Source organism: Camelus bactrianus, chromosome 14 (assembly GCF_048773025.1).
Source record: "Camelus bactrianus isolate YW-2024 breed Bactrian camel chromosome 14, ASM4877302v1, whole genome shotgun sequence".
NCBI classification, from domain to species: Eukaryota; Metazoa; Chordata; class Mammalia; order Artiodactyla; family Camelidae; genus Camelus; species Camelus bactrianus.
Window position 1 is genome coordinate 13,796,328 of NC_133552.1, and position 27,041 is coordinate 13,823,368.

General features: G+C 44.9%; 1 protein-coding gene across 1 annotated transcript; it reads right to left on the minus strand.

The window, feature by feature from the left end:
• Positions 1 to 366: 366 nt before the first annotated feature.
• On the minus strand, positions 367 to 26,470 carry SERPINE3 (serpin family E member 3). The gene is made up of 8 exons (XM_074378124.1): positions 26,215 to 26,470; positions 20,722 to 20,955; positions 18,672 to 18,881; positions 17,863 to 18,061; positions 14,436 to 14,536; positions 3,897 to 3,983; positions 3,326 to 3,409; positions 367 to 901 (listed from the first exon to the last, which is right to left on the minus strand). The coding sequence occupies exons 1-8, from the start codon at positions 26,468 to 26,470 to the stop codon at positions 858 to 860; spliced, it is 1,215 nt and encodes a 404-aa protein (XP_074234225.1). The 3' UTR covers positions 367 to 857.
• Between the last annotated feature and the right edge of the window lie 571 nt (positions 26,471 to 27,041).

Consider the following 27,041-nt stretch of genomic DNA (forward strand, 5'->3'; position numbering starts at 1 on the left):
TGTTAAACCTAACTGTAATTACATGTTACATAATCTGCATTGTCTTTTTACTCTATGTTCTTAGATTTTGTTGGCCACCCCAGCATACTCCATTTCTGCCTGGATCACTCAAACGACAGTGTCTGCGGCAGATATAGGCAGGCTCTTTAAAGCTGTTTAAAAGCAGACCTTGGGACTTTATTGGTTTCCTTACTTACTTCCCTTCAACCTCTTTTGCTTTCTTACTAGGACTGTGGACAGCACCAGGTGAAGCTGTCAGTTAGGGGTTGTAAGTTTGGGGTCCACCACCTTTTCTGAACAGTCTGGCGTTTAGCAGCTTGATGCCGGGCTTACGAGTCCCTCAGCGGACTGAGGGCTCAAAGGGGATCTCTGTTCTGCTCTGCTCTTCTCACACTTAAACTCTCCATTTTATTTAGAAGCTAAATGGAAAGCAAACACATTTAAAATGACTTTGCTCATTTTGCATTCTCCCTAGTTACCCAGGATAAGGGAAAATGAGCACTCTTCATCGTCCACCCTCAGTCCAGCACGGCCTCACATGTCCTTACTGACACGTGACCCTATGACCCGACTCACTCACCACTCATAGCTCACTGCTGTGCCTTGTAGTGCTTTTGGGGTAACCAGTAGAAAAGGTTAAAAAATACATTTAGATTAAAAGAGGGTGAAATAAATTTATAAAATTATAGTAAAATTGAAGTATTTTTAGGTTCATAATATTTGAAAATCACATACCCTTATCTTTTTACACTTTAGCAGAACATTTTTAAAATTTCAAGGGTATAGCAAATGAAATTGTAACTTTTTATGAAGAAAAGCATAGATGAGGGTGGAGAACATGCTTGTGATCTGTTCATTTAGTCTAGGGGACTTGAAACTCTCCCAATACTGAAGACAAACCCTGTCAAGAAAAAGAAGCATTTAATGTAACGTTATATAGTATTTTCATACGTAATTCTTGAAATCATTTTTTGCCTCTACAAAATATCTTTAAGAGGATATCATTTAATAAATGGGGTTGTTAAGGTAATTAACTACAGTCACATTGCTAAATTCAATAACAGATACACAAAATCCAGAATATACTGTCTGGTCTTAAATGATACATTTAGATTCTGAGATTTAACAGGAGGGTTACAAATCATTCAGATAAAAGTTCATCCTTAACAAGAATACTTAGGAAAGGGACTCTGTTCCAATATTTAGCAGCTTTCCTTATCAGAAAGTTATTTCCGTTTCACAGGTTGCTCAAGAAGTACTAATCATTTAGACCCTTGACCTTTAATACATTTGGGGGGTGACCCCTAGAGGGGAGTTGGAGAGAAGCAGTTTATTCATCTCTTTCTGTCCTTAATCTCTGCCACCAAACTCTATACCTTCATCCCAAAACCTAGTCACAAGCTTTGAAACCTATCAAAACTCAAGCTTAATACCCCATCTCTTGCAGGTTTTTTACATTTTAAGAAGCTGGGCATATTAAATTAGGGAAATACTTACTGCAGAATTCTTGTAAGTAAATGGGAGGTGTGGAGTACATGTGAGGGGAATAATCATGTCTTCTGGCCCTTTTAGTTCACTGGATGACTTTAGGCTGGACAAATGATGTTCTCCAACAGTTTAACTTGAGGTTAAGATCATTTTTTTTGTTAATGTTCTTGTATGTGTCCCATTTGCAATTGATTATTTGCCCTTATCAGTAAGCTTTGTCAGTTCGGTGTACTGAAGGCCAGGCCTCATTTCTGTCTCTTCAGTACTCCTGTTCCCCGAAGAGAAGCCATTTTGGCTTGTGTGATGTGGGCAAGTACCTCCCAGTGAGAGAGGTAAATAAATTAACAAGGACTATATTTAGATGTGCGGCGGATTAAGGACTGGTGTCGGATTATATTTTCATTCTGTTTACTAAGGTGGTTCTGAAAACTCTTAAATCATGGAAATAGTGATGTGTCCTTTACTAGTTTGTTCAAAGATTTTACATCATTTTTGTGCAGTTGAATTCCAGAAGAAAAACTGTTCTCTTTTAACTGTCATCAACCTTTGTTGGCTATCAGCTTTTGACAGTGACCCTTCTGTTCAAGTTTAGTCCTGTCTCTTTGTTTCTTGAGGGAGTAGAACCTGTCATTTTTTCCCCATCTTTCATTTTTTGACCTGTATCCTTTGTAAGAGAAGGCTCTCTGTTCCTGATTCTGAGTGATAAGTGACATTTTCATCTAATAAATATGGGGTTGGGAGGATCCTGGTGAAATTCTAGGAGGATATATTCTGTTAATGGACTTTTTCTCCCCAAATAACCCCCAAATAGATTATTTCCTAGTGAATGATTATCTTCATCCTTTTTGTCACAAGTGTTCCTTTGATTTCTAGCACAAGTTACAGCAGTATGCAAATGATTCTCAGATAAAATGATGTTGACAGTATTTCCTTAACAATTTGTGTAAAACCTATGCGTAATTTTCATTATTCTAACTTTTGACTTTTTCTCTCCATAAATAAAAATAATGCCTGATGTTTAGTTAAAGTAGATCCACTTTTGCTTGATTTTGTTAGTCTTGTTCCATCCTATATCTTTTTAACACATTGTTTAGACTTGCCAACAACTCTTTACTGAGAATCTCTTTTCTTTCTTAGGCTGATAAATAATTGCCAGAGAGGGTGGGGGAACATTAAGAGAAATAATTTGAATACTTTGTTCAATGTTGTTGATGCTTAAAGGACTTCTGCTTCTTCTGATGTGCTGGGCTCTGTCTGTACCATACGATTTTTGAGTTAAGATGAGGTTGTATGGTGGGACTTAAAAGTACTGGGGCAAACATTTGATTTTTGTGTAGTTTCCACAAGCTTGAGAAAGATCAACAGAAAAAAACTGTAGAAATGCAGGTGCATTCCCTAGGATACTCGGGGTGCTGAGAGTCAGGCCTATTTGGGCCCTCCGGTGGCCTGAAGGAACTCTTTTATCCTATGATGCCAAGAAAGCTAGGCAACAACAGGGGAAAAAAGGTCAAGATTATTACTTATTTTAGTTTCATGATTGTTCTGAGTCTCCCCAGGAGTAGAAACCTGGATTTTTAAAGATCTGCATCAACTACAAATGGGCTGAGAGAAAAGGCAAAAAAGCCACAGAGGATGTAGTTCCCGCTGTAGTTAGGAATTACTCCCCTCTCTCGGGATAGACGATGTAGCAACTGGGGAGCTTTTGAAGCACCAGAGAAACCAGCTAGAAGGAATGCTTATTGTTCTAGGCTACGCTGGACAAACGAACCCTTGTTGCTATAGAGAGATGTGGATAAATATTTAATTTATCTGAATTCTATCAAAAATACTGTAATACCTGTGTTGGGTTCTCTCAGGAAAAAGATGAATGGCCGATCTGCTTTAAAAACAGGAATCCGAGACCTTTTCAGTAACAACAGAGCTGCAGGAACGATAAAGAATAGAATCATACTGTATTTTCTATTCATTTGAGGAAAAGTCACTATTGAAACTGGACACGAAGTCACTTATATCCCTTGATTTTTGAAGAAATAAAAGCATCCTAGTGATACCTCATTGTTTAGTGTTATGATGGAGTGTAAATGGGAAAGTTAGAGAGAAAAGACACCGCCTAGCCAACCCTGTGTCCTATTTTCAAAATACTTCATGGAATAAATTCCATACCAAAGGTGATTTTCAGAACGACTCTATTCCTTGTTCACGGGGTCATGGTACAGCTCCTGTCAAAATGGCTCTCTTCTCCCATCATTTTTCAAAAACTTTGTTAACATTGCTTTTTAAAAAATGCTCTACCACGTGTGGACTTGGGGTTTTAGTGGGAAGGTTTAGAAGTGTGGAGACTGACCAGGTAAATCTAACAAAGGCAGATGCGGGTGAGCAGTACTGCTGACGCCCTGGTACGGATATACCTGTAGCCGCAGCTGCCTTGGCGCCTTCCTCTGAAACCTCGATCTTGGCTTTGTGGATCGCTTCAGAAACATAAAAGCCATCTTGGCCTAGACCCAGGAGACAAAAATGTGATGACTTATTTGCATTTCTGGTGCATTTAGTTTAAGGATTTGAGTACATTTTGTAGAGAACGGACTTTTCTTAGTTACAGTCTCACATGCTGCTTACTGTACAGCCAGGAAGAGATTCGTCTGGGAAATTTTTAAGGTGCAATATTTTATGCAACTGTCAAATCCTCAGATTTGGTAAATTATCTAAAATAGTCCCCCTCAAACTAATACTCAGAGCTGTGCCCCACTTTTTCAGTAGTTAATTTTCAAAAATATTTTCTAGTTGCTATTGAAATCTTTTTGTCAGTATTTCTAAAATGTCCATGGTGTAAGAATTGCCAGAGTATCTGTTAAGTGCAGATTCTGGAGCCCAGGAAATAGGCACATTCAGCAAGCTTCTGCGATGATCTCCCTTGAATGCCTTCTTGGGCTGCATTTTAAGAGCCACTTTTAAATGACAGTCACAGGTTTTTACTATAGGCTTTAAAAGGCAGTGTATGAAAAATGTCTCATGCCTCATGATTGCGTTGTTTACCAACAGTGTATCAGTTATGCAGCTACCTCGCCTCACGGGCTAGACTCTGCAAAGAAAACATGAGGTTAGAACTATAAAAGGGTGCCAACAATTTCAAAGATACTATAAACTTAGCAAATAGGAATCTGAGTGATAACGTTAGAGGAACTGACAGATTTTTGTAATTTGGCCATCGTTTTTAAATAACTCTTCAGAGTGAAATGGTACTTGATGACACGATAAAGAATGAAAGTCAGAATCTTTAGAATGAGAAGCAACTTTAGAAATCGTTCAGTCCAACCCTCTCACTTTTGAGTGCGCTATTAAGTCCCGTGAGGTCACCTGACAAGAGGCAGTCGGGCACATGCAGGTTTTCTGACAGTGCAGTGCCTATTTCCACCCACCCTTCTACACCAACGCAACCACCTTTCAAAAGTGTGTCTGGTCACCTCTGGCACACCACTGGAAAGGGGGCTGTGGCACGAGTCTTAATCATTTTGATGTATGTGTTGTATTTTAAGGGGGCTTTGTTTCATCTTAGGCTAACTTTTAACTTGTTTTGCATTTTTCATGTCCATACAAGGCGATGGCAAATGAATGTTGTGAGAGAATAAGACCAGCAGAGTACAGAACACGCAGCATTTCATCCAGCTTGTAAATAAGGCGCACACAGGAAATTGTGAGTCGGCTGTGTTCGCTGTAAGGAACAGTTACTTTCCAGTATCAGTGAAGGGGACCAGACAAGGGCCAGAGGAAGGGGAAATTCAATGGAAACGTTCACTTGGCATCACTTGTCCTGAAACCAGTGCAGAATCTGATTTCTTTTTGCAGTTGGTCTTTTTCTGTAGGATCTTTTAGAAAAGAAAGAAATTTCTCTGTAATTAATACTAGCCCGGCTCACTAGCTCATTGAGCAAACTGAAATGCACCACTGAAAGAAGGAAGAATTTTGTGTATAACGAGTGGTGGCTTGATGGTCATGAGAAGGTTTTACTAATCTGTGACTTTATTACTATCTAGTATGGTATCTGAGCATTTTAAATACATGTTAATGAAATAAGCAGCTAAATTATAGTAAACGGGTTTGTGTTAGAGTCCAGGCACCCTGGCACAATGTGGAAATGGGACCAACTGGTTGTTAGGAATGAGTCTTTGGTTAGATGCACTTGGCTACTTCAATTTCTTGAAACTGCAACTGAAGTTTCATTTAAATAGCTTTTCTCCATCACCTTCCAGGCGTGGTCCAATAACGCACTTTCATGTTTGCACAGCCACAGGCCAAGACCCACAGCCTGCTGTGCCCCGGCACCCACGGCTCTCATACATTTTATCTCTGGGAAGAGTTAACATTTCAGAAGGCCGGCATTTGTGATCAAAATAAGGATTCAGGAGTCCTCTGTGGGTTTGGGTTTTTCTTCTTGCTTGATCGTGTGTATTACAGATGCCTGTTTGCTTACTTTTGTTAAGCAGCTCTGGAAATTTAAGCAACTAATGAAACTAAGCCTAGGGGAGGCCAGGCACAAAGGGATTCTCTTGGCTTTGGGCTCATCCTCTTCTGCAGTGCTGGCAGCTGTTTAGTGCCATTAAAGGGCCATACGAAGTTCCCAAGGTCGTTTATAGGTGCTATTCTGTCAAAAGGGTTCCGTGATTCATTAAAATGGGAACTGCAGGTTGAATAGTTTCGTGCTTTTGCTGTGAATAGTAGACTTCCTAGAGCTGGTAATTTGCTAACGTTCACAGTGAATCTCTACAGGAGGACTGTAATACATAGTGTTTAACCGTGAAACCACCCACACTATCTCCAGTTTCTAAATTGACCAGGTTGGCATTCTGGGGAACATACTTTGGGAAACTAGCCGCCTTTCCCACAATATAAACTCTTTTGCTCCTGTATTGCAATATCCAAAGCACACGAGTAAAATTCTTCCTACCCTCCATCCTGGCATACTCTCCACTCCTTCTTCCATAACATCTACACGTATTGACATCTCAACCTTCCTTTTTAGGTTGTTAGCTCCCAGAAGGCAGAAGCTGTATTATGCATTTAAAATACTTAATAATGCTTGCTAAACATACGTGTTCAGTAAATCCTGGATGAATGGATACTAGACACTCCTCACACTGTACATTTGTTACATTTCCCCATAAAAACAGCTGCCTTCATGTTCTTTAATCTGCTTTCACTTGTAAGGAACTGCTGGATGGTGTCTGTGGGGTCACAGGGGACAGCACAGACGGGTCTTTGGCAAGTTTCATCCAAACGACTGTTTCAGTGCCCCTCTCCGTTGTTAGAGACCATCATCCTTTGTATGTGGTTGGCCGTTACTCAAAAGGTTTAAGAGTCTTCATAACATGACATAGTGTAAATGTAAGGTCTGCAAAATGTAAATCCCTATCCCCACATTTCATCCTCGGCTTCTCATAAAGCAGGATAAACATGATGATTTGCTGCGTCTTTTGTCTTCCCAGTTATTATTACTACTGGCAACATTAGTGGCTTTTAAAAAGTTATTACCAGAATGTGTTTCTAGTTTATCTTTCTCATCTTCTTACCACTTAGTTGTAAAAGATGGAGAGCATGTGTCACATAGCAAGCACCCAGCCCAGCATAGAAAGGAATCTGAAATGGCCTCTGAAAGTAGGTGGTTAGTTCCTTTCTCCATCCTTCTTCTCCAGCCCATTCCTCACGCCTGTCTTTCTCCCCACCCCCAACCCAGCTTTGTTGAGATATAATTGACATATATAATATTGTGTACATTTAAGGTGTGCAATGTGATTTCATGTATACATATCGCAAAATTATTACTACAATAAGATTAGTTAACACGTCTATCACCTTGCATACAGTTTTTTGTGTGTGTTTTAAGATCTACGCTCTTGGCAACTTTCAAATATACAACACAGTATTGGTAACTATAGCCACCATGCCATACGTTCCATCCCAGAACTTATCTTACACCTGGAAGTTTGTACCGATTAACTACCTTCACCCATTCTCCCCACTCCTGGCACTCACCATTGTACACTTTGTTTCTGTGAGTTTGGTTTTTTTAGATTACACATATATGTAAGATCATACAGTATTTGTCTTTCTCTCTCTGACTTTCTTCACTTAGTATAGTGCACTCAATTTTTCTATAATGTTGCAAATGGCAGGATTTTCTTTTTTTATGACTGAATAATATTTTATTGTGTACATATGTATGTCCTGCAACTTCTTTATCCATTCACTTGTTGGTAGACACTGCTTTTTACCATGTCTTAGCTATTGTAAATAATACTACCATGAACATGAAGGGCAGAAATCTCTGTGACATAGTGATTTCATTTTCTTTGGATTTATGACCAGATGTGAAATTGCCAGATCAGATGGTGGTTCTATTTTAATTTTTTGAGGAGCCACCATACTCTTTTTCACAGTGGCTGCACCAATTTACATTCCTACCAACAGTACACAAGGGGTCCCTTTTCTCCACATCCTCTCCAACACTCGTTATTTCTTTTTGGTAATAGCCATTCTAGTACGTGTAAGGTGATATCTCATTGTTTTGATGTGCATTTCCCTGATAATTAGTGATGTTGAGCACATTTTTATGTACCTGTTGGCCATCTGAGTATCTTTTTGGAAAAAATGTCTATTCAGATCCTCTGCCCATTTTTTAATTGGATGATGATGATGGTTTGCTATTGAGTTGTGTGAGTTACTTACATATTTTGGACATTAACCCCTTAACAGATACGTAGTTTGCAAATATTTTCTCCCATTCTGGAAGTTGCCTTTTCATTTTATCAGTTATTTCTTTTGCTGTGAAGAAGTTTTTTTCTAGTTTGATGTAGTTTCACTTGTTTATTTTTGCTTTGTTTGTACCTTTGGTGTAATATCCAAAAAATCATTGCCAAGACCACTTGCAAGAAGTCTTCCACCATGTTTTTCTCTAGGAGTTTTATGGTTTCAGATTGTTAAGTCTTTAATTCATTTTGAGTTAATTTTTGTGAGTTGTGTAAGATAGAGGTCCAGTTTCATTCTTTTGCATGTGAATATCCTGTTTTCCCCACACCATTTATTGAAGAGACTATCTTTTCCCCACTGAGTGTTCTTGGCTTCCCTGTCAAATACTAGTTGACTGTAAATGCATGGATTTATTTCTGGGGCCTCAGTTCTGGCCCATTTGTTTATGTATCTGTTTGTATGCCAGTACCTTATTATTTCAGTTACTACTGCTTTGTAATATAGCTTGAAATCAGGAAGTGTGATGCCTTCATCTTTGTTCTTTCTCAGGATTGCTTTGGATATTCTGGGTCTTCTGAGGTTCCATACAATTTTTAGGATTTTTTTTCTATTTCTGTGAAAAATGCCATTGGAATTTTGATATGGATTGCATTGAATCTGAGGACTGGTTTGGGTTGTATAGACATTTTAACAATTTAATTCTTCCAATCCATGGACACAGGATATCTCTCCATTTATTTGGATCTTCAGTTTCTTTCATCAAGGTGTTGTAGTTTTTAGTGTAGAGATCTTTCACTCTCAGGGTTAAATTTATTCCTAAGTACTTTACTGGTTTTGATACACTTGTAAATGGGATTGTTTTATTTCTTTTTCAGATAGTTACTTGTTAATGTATAAAAACACAACCTGTATTTGTATGTTGATTTTGTATGCAACAACTATACTGAATTTATTGATTAGTTCTAATTACATGTCACCATTACAATATTAGCGAATCTGACTTTGATGATATATTTACCATTACCACTGATTTTTACCCAGTCATACGTTTTCACAGTGTTAATTAGCATTCTTCTCTTTCAGCTTGAAGAACTTCCTTTAGCATATCTTATAAGGTAGGTCTATTGGTGATGAACTCCCGCAGCTTTTGTCTGCTTGCGAGAGTCTTTGTCTCGTCTTCATTTGTGAAGGACAGCTTTGCCAGTATAGTATTCTAGGCTATTTTTTTTCTTTCAATATTTTGAATATATCTCACTCCCTCCTGGTCTGCAAGGTTGTTGATTTCTATCCACTGATTATCTTTTGGGGGTTACCTTGTATGTAACTTATTTCTTCTCTCTTGAGGCTTTCAAAATTCTTTGACTTCTGACAATTTAATTATAATGTGTTTCAGTGTAGCCCTTTTTGGGTTCAACTATTTGGGGTTCTTTGTACCTCATCAATCTGGATGCCCATCTCTCTCTCCAAGTTTGGGGAGTTTTCAGCCAATATTGCTTTAAATAGACTTTCTATCCCTTTGTCTTTCTTTGCTCCTTTGAGGACTCCCATAATTTGTGTATTGTTTCTTTTGATGGATGTCCCCAACTCCCATAGGCTTTCTTCACTCTTTCATTCTTTTTTCTTTTTGCTCCTCTGGCTAGATAATTTTAAAACGACTTATCTTCTTGTTCATTGATTTTTTCCTGCTTGGTCAAGTCTGCTGTTGAAGCGTTCTATTAATCTTCAGTGCAGTCATTGTATTCTTCAGTTTTAGGATTTCTGGTTTGGTTTGGTTTGCTTTGCTTTGCTTTGGTATTTTGATGGTTTCTATTTCTTTGCTGAACTCTTATATGTGCATTGTTTTCCTAATTTTGTTTAGTTGTCTGTATGTTCTTATAGATTACTGAACTTCTTTAAAAGGATTATTCAGAATTCTTTGTCAGACAGTTCATAGCTGTCCATTTCTTTAGGGCAGTTGTTGGAGCTTTATTTGTTTCCTTTGGTGGTGTCATGTTTTCCTGACTTTTTCATGATCCTCAGTCCTTGCATTGGTATCTATGCATTTAAGTAAGCAGTCTCCTCTTCCAGACTTTACAGGTTTGCTTTGGCAGGGGAAGAGCTTCACCAGGCAGCTGGTAGCGTTTGTGGGCAGGTGGGGCTTTCTATTAGGGTCTCTATTTGGGCACGACCACTGCATATGCCCTGAGGTTGTGGGGATTGCTGCTGGCTGGGTTCTTCGGTTGGGAAGGACTGCTGGCTGGACTATGCATTCAAGTGAGGCCACTGAATGAGCTCCCTGTTCAAGTGGGGCTTCTGGCTGTGTCTCATGGTCAGGCTGGGCTGCTAGCTCTGTAATCACCTCTGGTTGAGTGAGTTTGCAGGCTGCGTTCGGCAGGATGGTGCCACTGATTGGATACCATGATTGGGCAGCTATGGGCTGGGCTTTGCAATCAATCCTGCTCAGGTGGGATCTCAGGCTGTGTTTCCTGACTAGACGGTGCCATTGGCTGGTCAGGACCACAGGCTGGGTTCTATGGCTTGGTGGTACCATGGGTTGGGCTGCAAGGCTGCTCAAAGTCACTGTTCAGGTTCTCTGGTTATGTGGTGCCAGGGGCTATGCTCAGCAGTTGGGCAGGGCTGTTGGCTTAGGTCTTTGCCGAAGAAGGGCTGTAGGATAGGCTTCTCGGCTGTCTGGTTTTCTGGCCAGGCGTCCCGGATAAGTGGGACTTGAGGCTCTGCTTGGCAGTGGGGCGGGGCTGTGAACTTACTTTCCCTCCTGGGTGGGGTGGGAGTATGGTCCACTCACTGGGGACCCAAATCGTAGAACTGCCAACTGAGCCCTCTGGGCAGATGGGGCCTCTGGGGTAGATGGGCATTGCTGCTGGCCGGGGTCTTTGCTCAGGTGCCACTGCAATATGATCTCCTGTGGTTTGGGAGCTGATTGCTGTAAGCTTTGCCCCGCTTCTCCGTCTCTAGCTGGTCCTCAGTGGTCCCCATGGGGTGAGACCTGGGTGGGCCTGCCAGGATGTGTCCTGCAACACTGAATGAGCTGGACATCCACCTTGGCTCTTGTCTCCCACTGGAGGAACCGCAGACCCGGGGCACTCTCAGTGCAGTGCTGCGTCAGCCCGGAGGAGGGGTGATGTGCTCAGAGTGTAGCCACTCCTCTTCCTTTCTGTTGTGCTGCTTCTCAGTGTCTGTGTTTCAGAGCGTGCTTCACTCTCACCCCGGTGAGGGGATTTCTACAATGGTGACTTGTCAATGGATATCTGCCAGCTGGTCTTCTTGGGAAGGGGACTGAAGGCAGGAAAGCCCTATGTTGCAGCCTTGATGACCTGTTGTAGCTCTGCCCAGCCATCTGGTGTGGCGCAAGTTCACTTCTGTACACAGCCAAGCAACTATGGCTGCTTTGCTCATTCACTCATCCTAACAGGGAGCTTGTAGGTTTTCCTGAGCAGAGACTGGAAACTACTCACAGAAATCAAGAATAAGATCGTTTCTTCAAAGTTTCAAGTTGTGCACAAGGAATATTTCTTGGATTAGGAAGCACGAGTTTGTACCAAAGCCTGTTGATCCTAGAGGAAGTGAGGCTGCTCAAGAAGTGTATGTCTAGCTGGTGTCTCTAGTGTAAATGAAACTGGAATCATTCTCAAAAGTTTCGTAACATGTAGTGTCAAGGTTGTCTAAGGAGAAAAATCATACCCTGGGCTCAATTGGGCCTTGAAAGGATATTGAGCAAGTTCTTCATGCAGCCAAAAAAAAAAAAAAAAAATTTGATGCTATGAAAGATGAGATGAGTGACTTTTAAACAGGGAATAAGAACCTGAATAAAATGATTCTGGGCTTTGGAACCAAATGGACAGAAAAGCCCAAATGTTCCCTGTAGTTACTGAGTTTCCATCAATAGTACAAAACTGCTTGGTAACCCCTTGTTAACTGTAGGAAGGGAGACCAGCATGTTCTGATCTCTTCCTCTCTGACAAGCTCTCTGCTGATGCTTTGCTAAATGATAAAGAATTTCATTTCCACAAGTAAGATGTGAGGTGGGTGGTGGCTACTCCATTTGAGGAACGATAAAACTGTTGGTTAGAAAGATTCAGTGGCCATGTCTTCAGAATTAAGTCAACAGCCCACTTAGGCACAGAAGTGACTATTCTCTTGATTATGTTTAAAGGAGGGCACTGCAAAGCAATATTTTAGTTGGCAAACTCTATCTGTAAAAGGCCAGATATTAAATATTTTTGCCATTCAGGCCATATGGTGTCTGTTGCAATGTCTCAAGTCTGTCTGTATAGCAGGAAAGCAGCCACGGATGATTTGTAAATGAAGGGGAGTGGCCAGGTTTCAGTACAACTTTATAAAAATAGGTGGTGGCCCATCATTTGGTGAACCCTGCATTAGAGGAGCAAAATTTTATGGGAGAAAAGCATAAGGTAGATGTGTTTTATCACTAGGAAACATGCATACAAGCTTCCTACTTGGCAAATGGTAACTGCTTGATAATTATTTAACAAGACAGATTCATGAGCCTATATTTCTGCTAATCTGAGCAAATATAAGTAGACTTTGACTGCATTATAAAACAAGAGGTTAGGTATTTTAAAAGGTTCTTTTTAAAAGAGGTTGCTTGTTAGGTCTTGTCAAGGGAGCTCTGGGCCTCAGAAGTCTACCAGTCAGGGAGCTGCATGATGCGGGTTGCGCTCAGTCCTGTTTGAGGACATAGGATTGATCGCATTTTAGGATGTACTTCTAAGACGTCAGGCAGAGAGGTTTAAGAACTATGAAGGGACAATCAGTGAGTCACAGTGCAGTGTGGCTGTAGTTACTTGAAAGTAGTGGTGTGGAAGAAAAGGTCAGAATGGCCCCGCAGTTCTGAGCTAGCATGATCAGTAACAGGAATGCACAACTGAGCCCCAGAGTCACAAACAGACACCGTGATTGGATTCTGCACGTTATTAAAGATAGACACACGCCAGTTCTTCATCCCTCGCTCTTTCCTTGCCTCTCACTCTCTCACTCTTTCTAGTCTTCCTCTTTTCCCTGCAGCGTCAGATTATGCCTGTGTCACCAGGGAACATTCCTGGTTGAGTCATTCAACCAAGTCAACAATATTTATTGACTATAAATGTGTGCCAGGCATCCTTGGGGGCACTCTGCCCAAACTTGACTATGGCCTTGCTTATCTCTTTGCATGTTTAGGCAATGAGTTCAGAGCTGGCAGACTATAAACAATCTAGAATAGATCCTTCCTCCTGCGCTTTATTTAATAAGTAACTCGCCATGCAGTCTAACTGGTCACATCGAAAGCCCGAGCCAAGACTTGTGGACCAAACTCACATTTTTTCCCCTGTGATTGCTTAAGCAAGAAGATTCCGAGCAAACCTGTAGAAAACTTATCTGTGCTGTACGGTTCTAGCATTCAAAAGCTCACCAGGCACCGAAAAGCATCAAGGCCAATGACAATGCCTGCTCCAGGGTCATCTTTGTACAGATAACTGACTACTACCCAGAGCAGAAACAAACCAGAGCCCTTGGAGCTCTCCAGAGAGGATTCGGGAACATAACGTCTGGCATTTCACTCTCTTTTAACATTAGATGTCAGTTCTGTCAGGCCCCGGGTGAACACAGATCCTGGTGATTAGTAGTAGTGTATCTGCTATAAGCCAAGAAATTTAGTATAGACTCGGGGAGGGAGAACATTTTAAGGCAAGGTTACCGATGGATGAGCAATTTGAAGAAAGGAAGTTGGATGGATGAGGGAGAGGTTCAAGGTTAGCTCATGAGAAGAGGACAGAGAAGGGATCAGGAGGGAGGGAGGGCGAGGAGGGAGGAAACAGACAGTGTGCAGCCGGCCTGACAGTGGGAGGTCAGAATGCAGGGCTCTGCTGCCCCCATGTCTTGGTCTTGCTCCGGGTCATGCGGGCAGAGGCGGGGTAAGTTATATCATGTCCTGTGGTCACTGACTTCACTCTGAAGGTGGTAACTGAAAACGGTGCTTAGACGTCTCAAGAAATACCTCCTCCTCCACAAAGTCCAACCCAAATTTGACTATTATCAGAAGCAACATCTTCTTACATAAAGCAAAGCACTTCCTCTATTCTTTTAAACAACATGAACTCTGGCTGTTTACCACGGAAGGCTCCATAGATGAGACCCCCCTCGATCAGTGTATGAGAAAACTGCCCCAAACCCAATGCCAATAAGTTTGGAAGAAGAACTTTTGTTACCTGAAATTCCTTTCAAGTTGGCCTTGAGTGGATCAAAAAGATCGGTGATGCCCCAAGAATATAAAATATGTTTTAAGTTGAAATGATTTTGGATCCTAAACCTAAAAAACAAAAACAAACCATCAACTTTTATTTAAATTTTGCACTCAAAAGACTTCCCTACACACCCCATGACATCCAAACCCCCTAATTTGAAAGTCTGGGATCTCCAGGCTCATATCTGGATTTATCTGTCATTGCTCCTTCCAGAACCCCCAACCCCCCTGACTAACCTGCTCTCTCCCACCTCTGGACCTTTGCTTCTGCTGTTCCTGCCAGGTCTCCCTTGACTTTGAATGACTGTCCCTTCCCCAAAGCTCAGTTCAATTGTTCCTCCTCCTCTTCCCCAGCTGTTCTGTGACCTTTGTTTCTTAGAGCCCCATTAAACACTTTGTTCTACTCGTTCGATGTACAGAACACTCTGCTTCCTATGACTGTTATTTATGATATTGTAAACTACTGGGGAAGAGAGGCTACCCTGGTCCCTATGCAATGAGCGCTTGCCATGGGCTAGGTGCGATGACAAGTGTTTTATGCAGATGATCTCATTTCATCTTCACATAACTATGTTCTTATTATTCTCATTTTACAGACAAAACAACGGAGGCTTCAAGAGCTGAAGAAATGGCCCAAGATGACATGGAACGTGGCGGAGCACGACGCGAAGGGAGGTGAACCGAGGGCACAGCCAGGGCTCTGGGCGTCTACACTTTGCTACCTCGCATCCTGGGGGCATCTCACACAAAGCAGGTGCAGAAAAGAAGCTGTTGACTAATTGCCAATCAATAGAGTGTCTCATTTAATATGTTTATACCTGATATGACATATGTTTAGGTTTGCATGTGGGTCTTTGATGCAGAGCCGGGAAGGGATGCAAATTAAGGCTTTGATTTTTCCCTCCTAAGTCCTGAGAGCAGGAAGAATCAGCAGAGCAATTGTGTCACGTGTCTTCAAGGGCAAGGCATTTAAAATTTTACTGTTGAAGGGGCCTTTTAACAGGACTGCTGACATTATTTTTCTTTGAAAATAAAAAAGTTCAAAATGGAATCTGGATGGCCTTTTCTAGAAACCAGGCAGAACCTGCAGGAGAGCAAAAATACTGCACAAGACCTGTTGTTTAATAGCAAAGGTCTTCGTTGCCACTCAAGACAATGTGACCAATATTTTCAACAGACGTATCAGATTTTCTCATAAATGTGTTTTGAATCTTTGTGTTTCCAAAAAGGCACCTGCTTTCTCTAAGAATGCTATTTCTCAAAAAAATTTTGGACCGCCTTTTCTGAAATTTTCTTCAATCCTTAAAACACACTCTTTTGAGAATTCATTGCTGAAACATAGTGGTTATGAACGTGACCTTGGGAATTCGGTGCCAGGTTTGGATGCTGGCTCAACCTCATGTTCACTAGGGACTTGGGACGAGTTACTTTATTTCTCTCTGCCTCAGTCTCCTCATTTGTGAAACAAGCCTAATAGTAGTACTTTGTTCTTAACTTTGTGAAAGTTAAATGAAACAATCCTTGTAAGGTGCTCAGAACAATGCCCAGCGCAGCTTGCAGCTCGGGTACTTTATTGTTGCCACCGCGGCTTTATTGTTTCTCAGTGACGTTGAGAAAGAGCTAAGGTATGTTTGAAGCCAAAGCTAAGGTATGGTGATTACGGTAGGTAATAAATCAGGGTAATATCATTGTTAGCAATTAAAGACAACTGTAAAAGCGAGGTATGACTATGAAAGATGACAGTGATTGTTTTCTTGAATGGCTATGAAGGCCAGTCCAGAAGAAATGCTACAAAAATATCTTGAGTTAAAAAAAGACACCCTTTACCAAAACTGGACAGTGATATCATAAGAAAATTACAGAGCAGTGTCCCTTAGGAATACAGATGTAAAAATCCTCAATAAAATACCAGCAAGTTGAATCCAGCAACATACAAATCCCCCCATGAGCAAGTGGGATTTATCCCAGGAATGCAAGGTGGGGTCAATATGGGAAAATCAATCAATGTAAAACATTATATTAATAAAATAGAGGATAAAGGCCAAAGTGTTTTAGGATCATTCCTCAAGGCTTTCCAAGTTCTAAGGGCAGAATCAGCTCCAGCGGAGGGTTCTCAGTGGAGCTGGGCACTTCCTGGGGGGAGGGGTCTCTTCCTTACATCAGCTGCTCCCAATGAGGCCAGCCATCTGTCTCCAACACCCAGAAAGACTGTAGCCAATTCCTGTACCCGGCTGCATTCTCTCTCCACTTTTAGCCTTGAAAGCTCTTCTTCCTTTGCTGAGCTTCTTTCAGATATAACAAATATAACGGTAGCTTCTGCTCCATGCCACAGAGATTTGTTGAAATCGCCAGTCTCTGGGCTTTGATTTGGGGTCCAAACGTTTGGTTTGGAGAGATAGGCTTTAACTGAGAGTTAAGTTCACCTTCTGCCCTGGCTATGCCAGATCCCACTTTAGACCTTGGCCCTTCACTCACTGGGTCTCTCTTTGTGTGTTTTTGTTCCAGTGCCTGGACTTATTTTTAACTCCTCCAGGGAGCACAGCCAAGGCCTCTGGCTCAGCGCTGCAGAGAGCCTGGTCAGCGGAGGAGGCCAAGGTGGCCAGTGGGAAGGAGCATGAAGAATCCACACACTGAAAGTGAGCCCACATATGATTTCCTCGCTGAATGCTGGTCTACAAATTAATTATGAATTTACTCTGACTTCAGATGCACCGGAGAAGCTTATCATTTAAAGAAGTTCACTGAAGAATCCTTTGGAAAGTGATAAGCTTTGCAAAGCAGCATCATCGTTTAGCTTTTTGACCTATTGGGGTTTTGCATCTGTACCTACTGGGTTTTCACAAAGAAAGGCTCCCCTCTATTTAGAAAGAATGAAACTTTCAGTACAAGGACTTAAAGTCTTGATTTTTTTGTGCCTTGATTTGCCTTCTGATCAGAATTATGTCTATATTTGCTCAGCTGCATAAGCGATTTTGCCTCTTGGGTTTTGACAAATGACGATGGTGTACTCTTAGGATGTGATCAAGTTTAGGGCACATTCCTTCAAGGTAACTGCACTGCCCTTCTTTCCCCGCCCAGGGAGCTGCATGAAGCTGGAGTGGAGGCCTGGGGGCTCCAGTCTGGCCCAGTGAAGGCAGAGTATCTCCTCTCAAGAAAACCCCAGGAAATGAGCTCCTTTCAGCCTCTATCATGAGTGAGTCAGCAGTGACTATGAAATGAACCCAAACTCTAGGGTAACTCCCCCTTGGCCTACCCTCTAGGGGGATGTTAGACAAGCTGGCCCAGTGGCTTGAGGATAGACCCTAGAGTCAGACCGCCTGGGTTCTCTAGTCCAGGCCTGGCCAACTGGATCAGGCCGCAGAGCGCCCGGTAAAGATGACGCAGCGGCTCACCTAGGCAGGAACACGTCCATCCTGGCTCTCTTCAGGCTGGCGGTCCAGACGTGGATGGTGCTGGCTGTGAGGTGGGGCTCAATGTGGCTCAGTGGGGTGTCTTTGTCATGTGGCAGCACCAGGAGCAGACTGGCCGCATTTCCCAGGTAAGGCAGCTCCAGCACCCGCACCTGATGGCCCGCAGGGTCCTGGACCTGGCCTGGGGAGTCAGTGGATGGGGGATTAGTTCTGTCCCAGGAGCTGGTGGAACCAAACACCAGACCCTTGGCAGGGCCAGTTCACAGTACTAGAAACAATACATTTCATTAACAGGGTGTCCCTCTCACTCTCAGGAAGCCAGGGTGGGGGTGCTGCTCACTCATGGACTGAGATGCGTGACATGAGGCAGGATGCGCAGGCAGACCCCTGGTATTTCAGGCCAGTGGCACTTTTGGGTGAAGATGCTCTACAGAAACTTCAAGTCTGGACTCCCAACCTTCCATTCTTTCTCAGCACCAGTGAAGCGGCTGTTCATTTTATGGGGGTGTCTGCCAGGGGAGGGGGCTCGGTCCAAACCTCTCTGGTTTCAGACTATCTCAGTGTCAGACATGAAACTGGGTTTCTCTTCCCCTTGTGCTCCCTCACTGACCCCAGGGTCTCCCGCTCCCTGGTCATCCCTTTCTCCGCACACCGCACAGCAGAGGAACCACGGAGAAACCCAGCCCCACCCTCCAAAAGCAGAGGCGGGTCTCCCCCTCCTCCCGCCCGTCCCGCCCACCCGGCTCCGGGGTTCCTCTGCGTTAGGCAGCCCGGCTGGGGAAGCGGCTCACCGTAGTTGACCTCGGCCATTTGGTACATCATGGGGACCTGGAGGACGAGGCCCTGGGCACAGGTGAAAGGCAGGAGCTGAGTGTCCGAGGAGAATCGGTGCCGCCAAGCGCTTTGGAAGGACATGGTGCTGACGAGCAGCAGCTGCGCAGACGCCCCGCCGCCGCCGTCGCCGCCGCCGCGCTCCCACGTGGAGGCGCCCGGGTCCTCTCCTGCGGGGCGAGAGCGCCGCGATGCTGAGGCCTGTGCGCGCACCCCAGCGGCCCCGCGGCGGCCCCGGAGCTGGGTTCGTAGCTTGCTACTTAGTGCTGTTCGTTGTGGAATTGTAGCGTTTGTAACGCGCTAGGGCTGGAGACCGTGCACTTATTTTTTTCTTAACAGGTTGGCATGCTCGGCTGGTTCCAACTAGTTCGGGCTGGTTCCGGCTGGGGCTATTTCCCAGGAAGCATGAGGCCTGCACTGCTCATGCACGCCCCTGGGTGGGATTGGGTGCTGTGATGGGCGATGCCGACCAGTGTTACTCCCCAGCCCCACCCGACCCCCATCGCCCCAAATGCTGGGCCTCATCCCCGGAAGAGCCTTTGTTTCCACAACAACGTCCAGGGCTCTGTCTTTAAATTCTGCTTTATTCCTGAGAGAAGCCCGGGCTGACCACCCCTCAAGGGGCAGTGTTGCCCCAGCTCTTTATTTATTTAATAAACCCATACTCTGTTTTAAATGCTTTAGCAAACCCTAAACCCTCCCCAACTCCTCTCACCAGTTCTGTTGTTGTTCGCAGTTTTGTAGGTGGGGCACCAAGAACCGAGAGTGGTTGTCCAAGGTCACACTTGCGAGTGGCATAGGCTCAGTTGCCCAGGATGGAAACCTTGGATTTGAACCCAGGCAGCCTGGCCCTGGTCTTCTGGGAGCATTAACTGTCCCTCTTTCCTAAAGGACAAGCCACCCCAGGGTTGAGAGCAGCTAACTGTGGCCTTGGGCATCTTGGCAGTAAAACAAGCTGCTACAGGGAACTAAACGTTTTTAAGTAAATTGAAAGACATTGTGAAACGGGGAAATTGAAAGAGGAGGAAACCACCTTATCAACTGAGATCTTAATGTCCGCATTTTAACTCTGCACTCTGGTCCGCACACATATTGTTCTCAATTCATAGAGTCTATATTCCCTATTCTGCCTTTTAAACATTGGGTGTTGAACGTTCTCCCTATTTCTGCATAATCTTTGTTCTCGTATGTCAAGGATGCTAGAGACAGACTGCTGGGTTAGAATCCTGGCTCTCTGGGTGCCAGGCAGGAGGCCCAACTCTCTGCCTCAGTTTCTCTATCTGTAAAATGGGGACAATAGTAGTGCCTACCTCTTAGGATTACTGTGAGGGGGCACTGAGCGTAATGTGTGGAGCACTTAGAAGAGTACTAAATGAATAAACTGAGCACTCAGTAAATGGTAATACTGTTCATCATCTTTGATAATAATTACAACTGCAGGATATGCAGGTGCTGTAATTCATTGAATCATCCCTAATTGCTGGACAGGTAGGTTGTTTATAAGTCTTCTTATAACACTGGCCTAAACATCTTATTATTATGTATAATTTTTTATACATAATATTATGTATAATTTTTTTCCTTGAATTCTGTCCTTACACTAAATTCCCAAGAAACCACTTTTTGGGCTCCTGGTGCATTTTGCTATCACAGGAAGTTCATTGTAGATGAGAACAGAGTTCATTGGGAACTCACCTGGAAGGGCAAGTGCATGGGATAAAGCCTCCAGGGCTCCACTGGAGATGGGAGGCTCTGAAGAGCATCCTTCTGTGGGTGTGTGTGCGCGCGTGCACGCATGTGTACGCAGGTATCAGTGGGGGCGGGGAAGAAGGGGACCAAAGGTGAGCCTTGCTTCACTCAAGGGTAGGGTCTCCTGAGAGGACAGACTTCTGCTGCAGTTGAGGGTGGCTCAAGTACCCATCTCATGGCTTCTGACAAGTAGTGGGTGGTACCTGACTTTCCGGCCCTCCTTCCTTCTTAGTCTCATCAAAGTGGATGGTTCCCCTTTACCTGTGGGCTGCCTGGAGGCCCATCCGTTGGTCAGCATGGTGGTACCATTGGGCTCCCTGAGGTTGGCTGGCTCCAAGCTGCTGTTGGCCCACTGGGAGACCTGCTCCACGAAGCAGGGGGCCAGCGGCGTTCCCACCTGCACATAGAGCGTGCAGGCCAGCTCCAGCTTGGCGCCTGGGCCGGCGTTGGGCAGCGTGGCATAGACAGCCCGTAGCTGCTCTCTCACCCTTGGGTCTGTGAAGAAGGTGTTGGATCAGTAGACAGTGGTGAGAGGAGAGAGGAGGTGGCCTCAGCTCTGTCTGCACGTGGCATGGAAATGGGACCCCAGCTACTCCACTCTTGCTTCCTGAGGATCACCCACCATGAACAGTCGGTCTGGCAAAGTCATAGCTCAGTTGCTCAGGAATTAGCCTGCGCCCATAGATTAAAAGTTAAGGGGGAAGAAACCGTGCTCGATTGGGAAGAAATCAGGCTGTGATTGAGTCAAAGAGAAAACCACTCCAACACCCCAGAGGTTGTTCTTCCTGAATGTCCTGAGTCAGAGGCACAGAGCGGTGCGGAAGCAGAGAGAGCTGAGAGCCGGGAAAGCCACGGGGCTGCTGCGCAGGGGGCTTCATGAACTCAGAGCGCCAGCGGACTGACGGGGAACGTCGCGAGTAACAATGATGGAGGGTGGCTGGGGTGTTGAATGGTCAATGTATCTTGTACAGGACCTCAAATTCATTCCCACAACTGCAGGTCATGAGCCCCAGAGGCATCTGGATGCGGCTTCTTTTTGGAACTATGCTTTCAATGTGAGGAACACAGAGCAAAGGGAAGAACACCTCCCATGCCCCAACGCCCATCCTTCTAAACCCGAGCCAACAGCCCCCATTGTTAATGTCAGCAAGACCCTGCAAGAATGTTGAGGAAGTAATAGGCATTTGAGAGAGTCCACAGTTTCCACGACGGCAGTTGGACTCCTATTTGTTTACTGCTTACACAGGAGATGGCTTCCTTCTCTCCACAATCAATAGTAGATTTCTCTTTCATGCTATTGTTCACAACTGTGGCTTCTATTCTCCCCTGAGCATCTGTAGCTGGAGTGAGGCCTCTCGCCCACTGGCGAGTCACTGTCTCAGTGTCCTCCGGACACATGCAGGCTGGGCTTTTCCAGGAGTCGGGACCCCTTCCCCTGCAGGGCCTCTGGAACATGCCCCTTCCCCTGTCCCCCTCGCCTCTCTTTCCTCTTAGGCACAACCCTGTGGCTGCCCACAAATCTGCCCTGCGAGACACAGGCCTTGCCCCCTCTTCCTGCACCGCCCTGTGCTCACTGCTTCGGTTCTCCCAGGGCACCAGGTGGAGTGAATCTGACTTGGCTTGTGAGTCTGTCCACTCCATGGCCCATCCTTCACGTCACAGAGGCCAGGCCAGGAGGCAACAGCAGACCTCCGACCCCTGACTTGCCAGGCCAAAGTCCTTCTGGGGATGAAGGTGTCCAGAATACACCCCGACTGGGGCTCCCAACCCCCAGGCTGCAGAATGCAGGTGTGGGCAGATTTTACTCCACAAAAATGTCACTACCAAAGCCGCTGCTTAGAATCTACAACTATAAAGAATGGACTCAAGATATGTATTTATATATAATGAATTACAGCCTAACTCAAGTGCTTGCCTTTTATTTTAAGAGCAAAGCAATGAATGAAAATAAATACTCATCAGATTTTCCTCCACTGAGGAAGATCACAAGTACTTATAGAATCGTGTCCCTGGAGAATGTAGACTGTCTACGGGGGTGAACTGAGACATTTCTGTGGTCCTTAGTTCATGTGACCGTAGGGGATGGTCACAGAGCTCTCCTGCCCTATCACGCTCTCCGGCCCAGGGAACCAGCCACTCTCCTAGCCAGACACATTAAGAAGCAGAGTAAATAGCTTGAGAAATCTTGTCTCCACCTGAGCCTGGTTTGTCCCTACCATTTGCACATTGGAAGAACTTTTCTCAGTGCGGCTGGAGTGAATATACATGATCAGAATGAAAAATACTAAAGGTCGACAGTGTTCGCAGACTCTGTGCTAAACGCTCTCCATGCATGATCACATTTAATCCTTTCAACAACCCTGTGAATTAAGTGCAATTATGGTCCCATTTATAGATGAGGGAGCTGGGGCTCAAACAAATTAATAAACTCGCTCAGCGTCACCTGGTTGTTGGGGGTGGGGTTTCACCGCCTGTACCCATCCCCCAGATGATGGACAGGTGGGCTGGGAGCACTCTGCTCCCCTGCTCTGGAGAGCCTCATGAAGCCTCCTATTTCACTGCATTGCCTGCTTTTCCTAGGTCTGGTTGGTCTTGCCTGTAATGGGGCAAAAGGGACTGATGTGAGCGGTGACAAACTGCTCTGCCCCGCAGCCCTGGAAACTGTGGTCTCAATTCCTCTCGCCACCTCTTCCTAGAAAGCTAACTTCCTTGCTGGAGGAGCTGGGTGGCTCTAACAGGATGATGAGCGAGCAGGAAGGAAACCAGAAGGGCTGCAAGAGATCAGGAATGTATGGGGAGGTGGGGAGGGTTTGACTGGAGGTCTCTGGGGTGGTGCAGAGGGGCAGGAGAGTGCTAGAAGAAATGGTATTTTCCTGAGTCCTGCTGCAGGACACCTTCCTTTTCAATACATTGGCTGAACTGAACTTCTTGAGTGTGACGCTGAATCTGGAGGGGTGGGGGGGTTCTGACTTTGTAAGATTAATGTGTATAAAATTCTCAATCTGCGAGAACCATCTCTATGATGCTGATTAAAGAGGGGTAAGTTTAGGATGGTGTCTAATGGGTTTGCTTGGGCTGAGAGAGTAATGAGGATGAGTCTGGTGAAAAATAGGAAGCCAAGGTGCTTATGTCGTGATTTCTGCAACTGCTCAATGGCTGAGGGTGGGGCTAAGGCACTGAGGAAAGAACACAGGATTTGGAGTCAGAAAATCTGGAACTTACATCCTGGCTCCACTACTTGCCTATTGGGTGAACTGAGTCTTGCCAATTCATTACCCTCTTGTCTCTTTTGTAAAATTGGGACTTTAATGGAGGCCTAGTGATTGCATGTGGTTTCTATAAGGATTAGATGACTTGCTGACTGTATAGGTGAGTCCACATGCACCATCAGTCAGAATTCTTCCCCAGGGGCCAGGCCACCTGCACCTCTGAGGCCTCTGTTCCCAGCATTGTTCTTGTGCTTAAGGGAAAGTTGTAAAGTGTTCTGTTTTTGGTGGGGGGTAATTAGGTTTATTTATTTAAAAAATTTTTTTAATATAGGTACTGGGGATTGAACCCAGGACACCCGACATGCTAAACACACACCCTACCGCTGAGCATACCCTCCCCCCGCTGTAAAGTGTTCTTTATTGATTTACCTGAAAAAAACCAACGGAAATTCCTAGAACCTGGAACATTGGGGAATCGTATGTTTCACGTGGTGAAAACAAAGGTATTTGGGGAGATACCACTGATGCCTGTTCTGAAACTCATGCCAAGCTTGTAGGACCAGCAGGTGGGAACTCTGGCAGAGCTTCTGGTGGTCACGCGACGGCTGGACATCAGTGAGAAGATGGTACCGACATGTCCCACTGCAGCCCTGGCTAGGTCTCTCTGCTGATCGGCGGGAGCAGTGCCCCAGCCCCTGGAAGGTGGGTTGATATTCCTGCTCTGTCCTGACTTGTAAGAGAAAGACTGGTCCGGGGCAGGTGGTGACTATGGGGGGGTGTTGTAAGCAGCACACACGTGATTCTGTGAGCGATTTTGGAGCAAACAAAATACAGGGGTATTCTATTAACTTGAACTCTGTAAGCAGCACATTCCTCTTTGTAATAATTAACCGTGGCTTCATAAAATATCGAAGCTGTTTATGAGTAAGAAAAAAAAGGTGGGAGTATGTTCCACAGAGTTTGGCCATTCAGCATTCTGGACACTTGGTAATTCTTGAATGGGCTCTATGGAAACCCTGTTAATTGTCGTGTTTGGTTAACCAGATACCACGACTGCATCTGACAACGGAGAACTGACTGTCATCAGTTCCCTTTCTCTGCAGGATGACTACACTTGCATTTCTTACTTTCCCCCTAATCCTGTTTTTAAGGAGAATCTGTTTTAAGGCTGAAATGCCTGCTCCTCTTCCCTGTTTATTCTTCATGATCCAGCTCAGATGTCAGGTTTCCTTCCTTCCTGATCTGCCAGTGGAATAAATCTTTCCTCCCCTGTATTAACTTATTTCAAATAAGTACACTGAACTGCACTGTGTTGGAGTGTATTTCTGTGTGCATCGTTCCTATGAGACTGGGCTGCTTGTGTTCCGAGTTTTCCCTGTGTATCTGGCTGCTGAGTTCCTGGCGTTGCACCAGCCTGCACAGCAGGAGCTGGAAGTGCTTGATAGATGGCATCATACTGGATCTAACGTGCCTGAAGAGTAGCCCCACGGATACGTGCGTTTCCATGATATTCTTGCTGAGAAAAATTCAGCTAGATAGCTTATGTTTGTCTTCGGTTATTTCCAGAAAGAAAACACATTTGTCTGTTGGCCAGCAGGATCATGAGAATTGCTTTGGCAGGGGACAGGGTATGGATGGAGGGGAACAGGAAACACAGCTGGTGCCTTGCAGCCTGACGTCTTGAGTGCACATCTTTACTCGGCAGCTCAAGATTCCAGCTCAAAGGAAACTCTTGCTGTGTCTGTGTTGATATTAGTTCTTGTGCTTTCTCAAAAGTATTAATGTACACAGTTGTAACCCCCATCCTTTTTTACTGGCATCTTAGTCTAAGATAGAGAAGGAAAGTTACGTGTATGAGTGTGTTTGTATGGAGTTGGGAGGTTGGTACCCAGGCCAGGTCTTGAGCCAGAGGCCATGACCTTGGGCCAGGTGTGGCTGACCTAGCATTCATGAGACTCCTGCCACTGCTGGCAGAGCTATTCCTTTCAGGGGGTGGGGGGGTGGGCAGAGCTGTTCTGAGGCACATAATCCTAGAACTGTGTTGGTAGATATGGAACTGACTGGAAGTAAGTCACAGATTTATGAGAGCAGATTGGTCTTGAGTCCCAGCTCTGCCGCCTACTAGCTGTGTGACCTTGGGCAAGTTGCCTGTGCTCTCTGTGCCTTACTGGGCTCATCTGTAAAACAGGGATGATAGGATTATGACCCACCTCAATATGGTTGTTGTGACAATGAATTACATTTGTAAAGTGCTTCGAGCACTTCCTGGCACCTACTAAACACTACAAAAGGGCTTGTAAAACAACTGAGAAATTGCCCTGAACCCTGATGTTAGAAGGGAGCCTTAAAAATCGTCAAGAGTAACAATCCAGAGTCTGAATGCCTTGGGCTGCATTCTTGCTTGTGGTCTGCTTTCCCTGCCTGCCCCACCCCTCTTCTGAGGCAGCTGGAGCTGAGAGGAGAGGAGGCTGAGGGTGAGCAAGGGTGAGGGTGAGCGGGGCAGTGGGCCAGCGCAGCGGGGTGGGGGGAGCGGCAGCCCTCTTACCTTGGACGGTGTACCCCAGGGCCTCAGCCAGCTGCCGGCCAGTGTTCCCCTGGGCTCCAAACTGCAGGATCTCCAGAGGGATGAGTGCACCGGCTGGGGAAACCACCAGGTTGGTTCGGTTGCAGCCCGCAGTCAAGCTGTGGTAGAGGCGAAGCGCAAGCCCGGTCTTCAGCAACATCAGGTCCTCACGGAGGTCGCCGGCTCCTCCAGGGGGGCAGGCGTGAAGGAGCAAGAGAGTGAGCAGCAGACGCCACATGGTTTCTGCAGTTCAGCGGGGAAGAGATATAAGTCAGGCAAAAGCTGGTCCATCCTGCAGAGAGCCCCTGCCTGGGGCTGGGTGTGCAGGCCCTGGGCACAGCGGAGGGAGGTGATGGGCAGTCTTGTTTGTTACCCGCTGCTTCCGCCCTGCACCCGATGCTTCACTGTATCTTGTAATGTCTCCCTGAAAACTACTCACTGCAAAACCAAACTGTGAATTGGAAGGCCTGGATTTTAGGCCTGCCTCTGTCACTTACTGCATGTGTGACCTTGGGCCAGGCTCTGGACAGACCTGAAGCAAACCATTATGTTGGAAAAGAAATGTAAGAAGTACATGTTACTCATTTTTCTTGGTACTTAGCTAGCTCACAGCTGTGCCATGTCTGTCAGTAGTAGTAATAATAGTAACAGCAAATCACATACTATGTTAAAAAGGACCTGATATTTTCTCAGTTGTTACAACAATCTTACAGAGTAGCTGCTATTATATTGCAAATGTAGAGATGGTGAGGTTTAGAGAGCTCAGTGGATCAGTGAAGAAAACACGGGGACAGACACAGGCCTGTGAC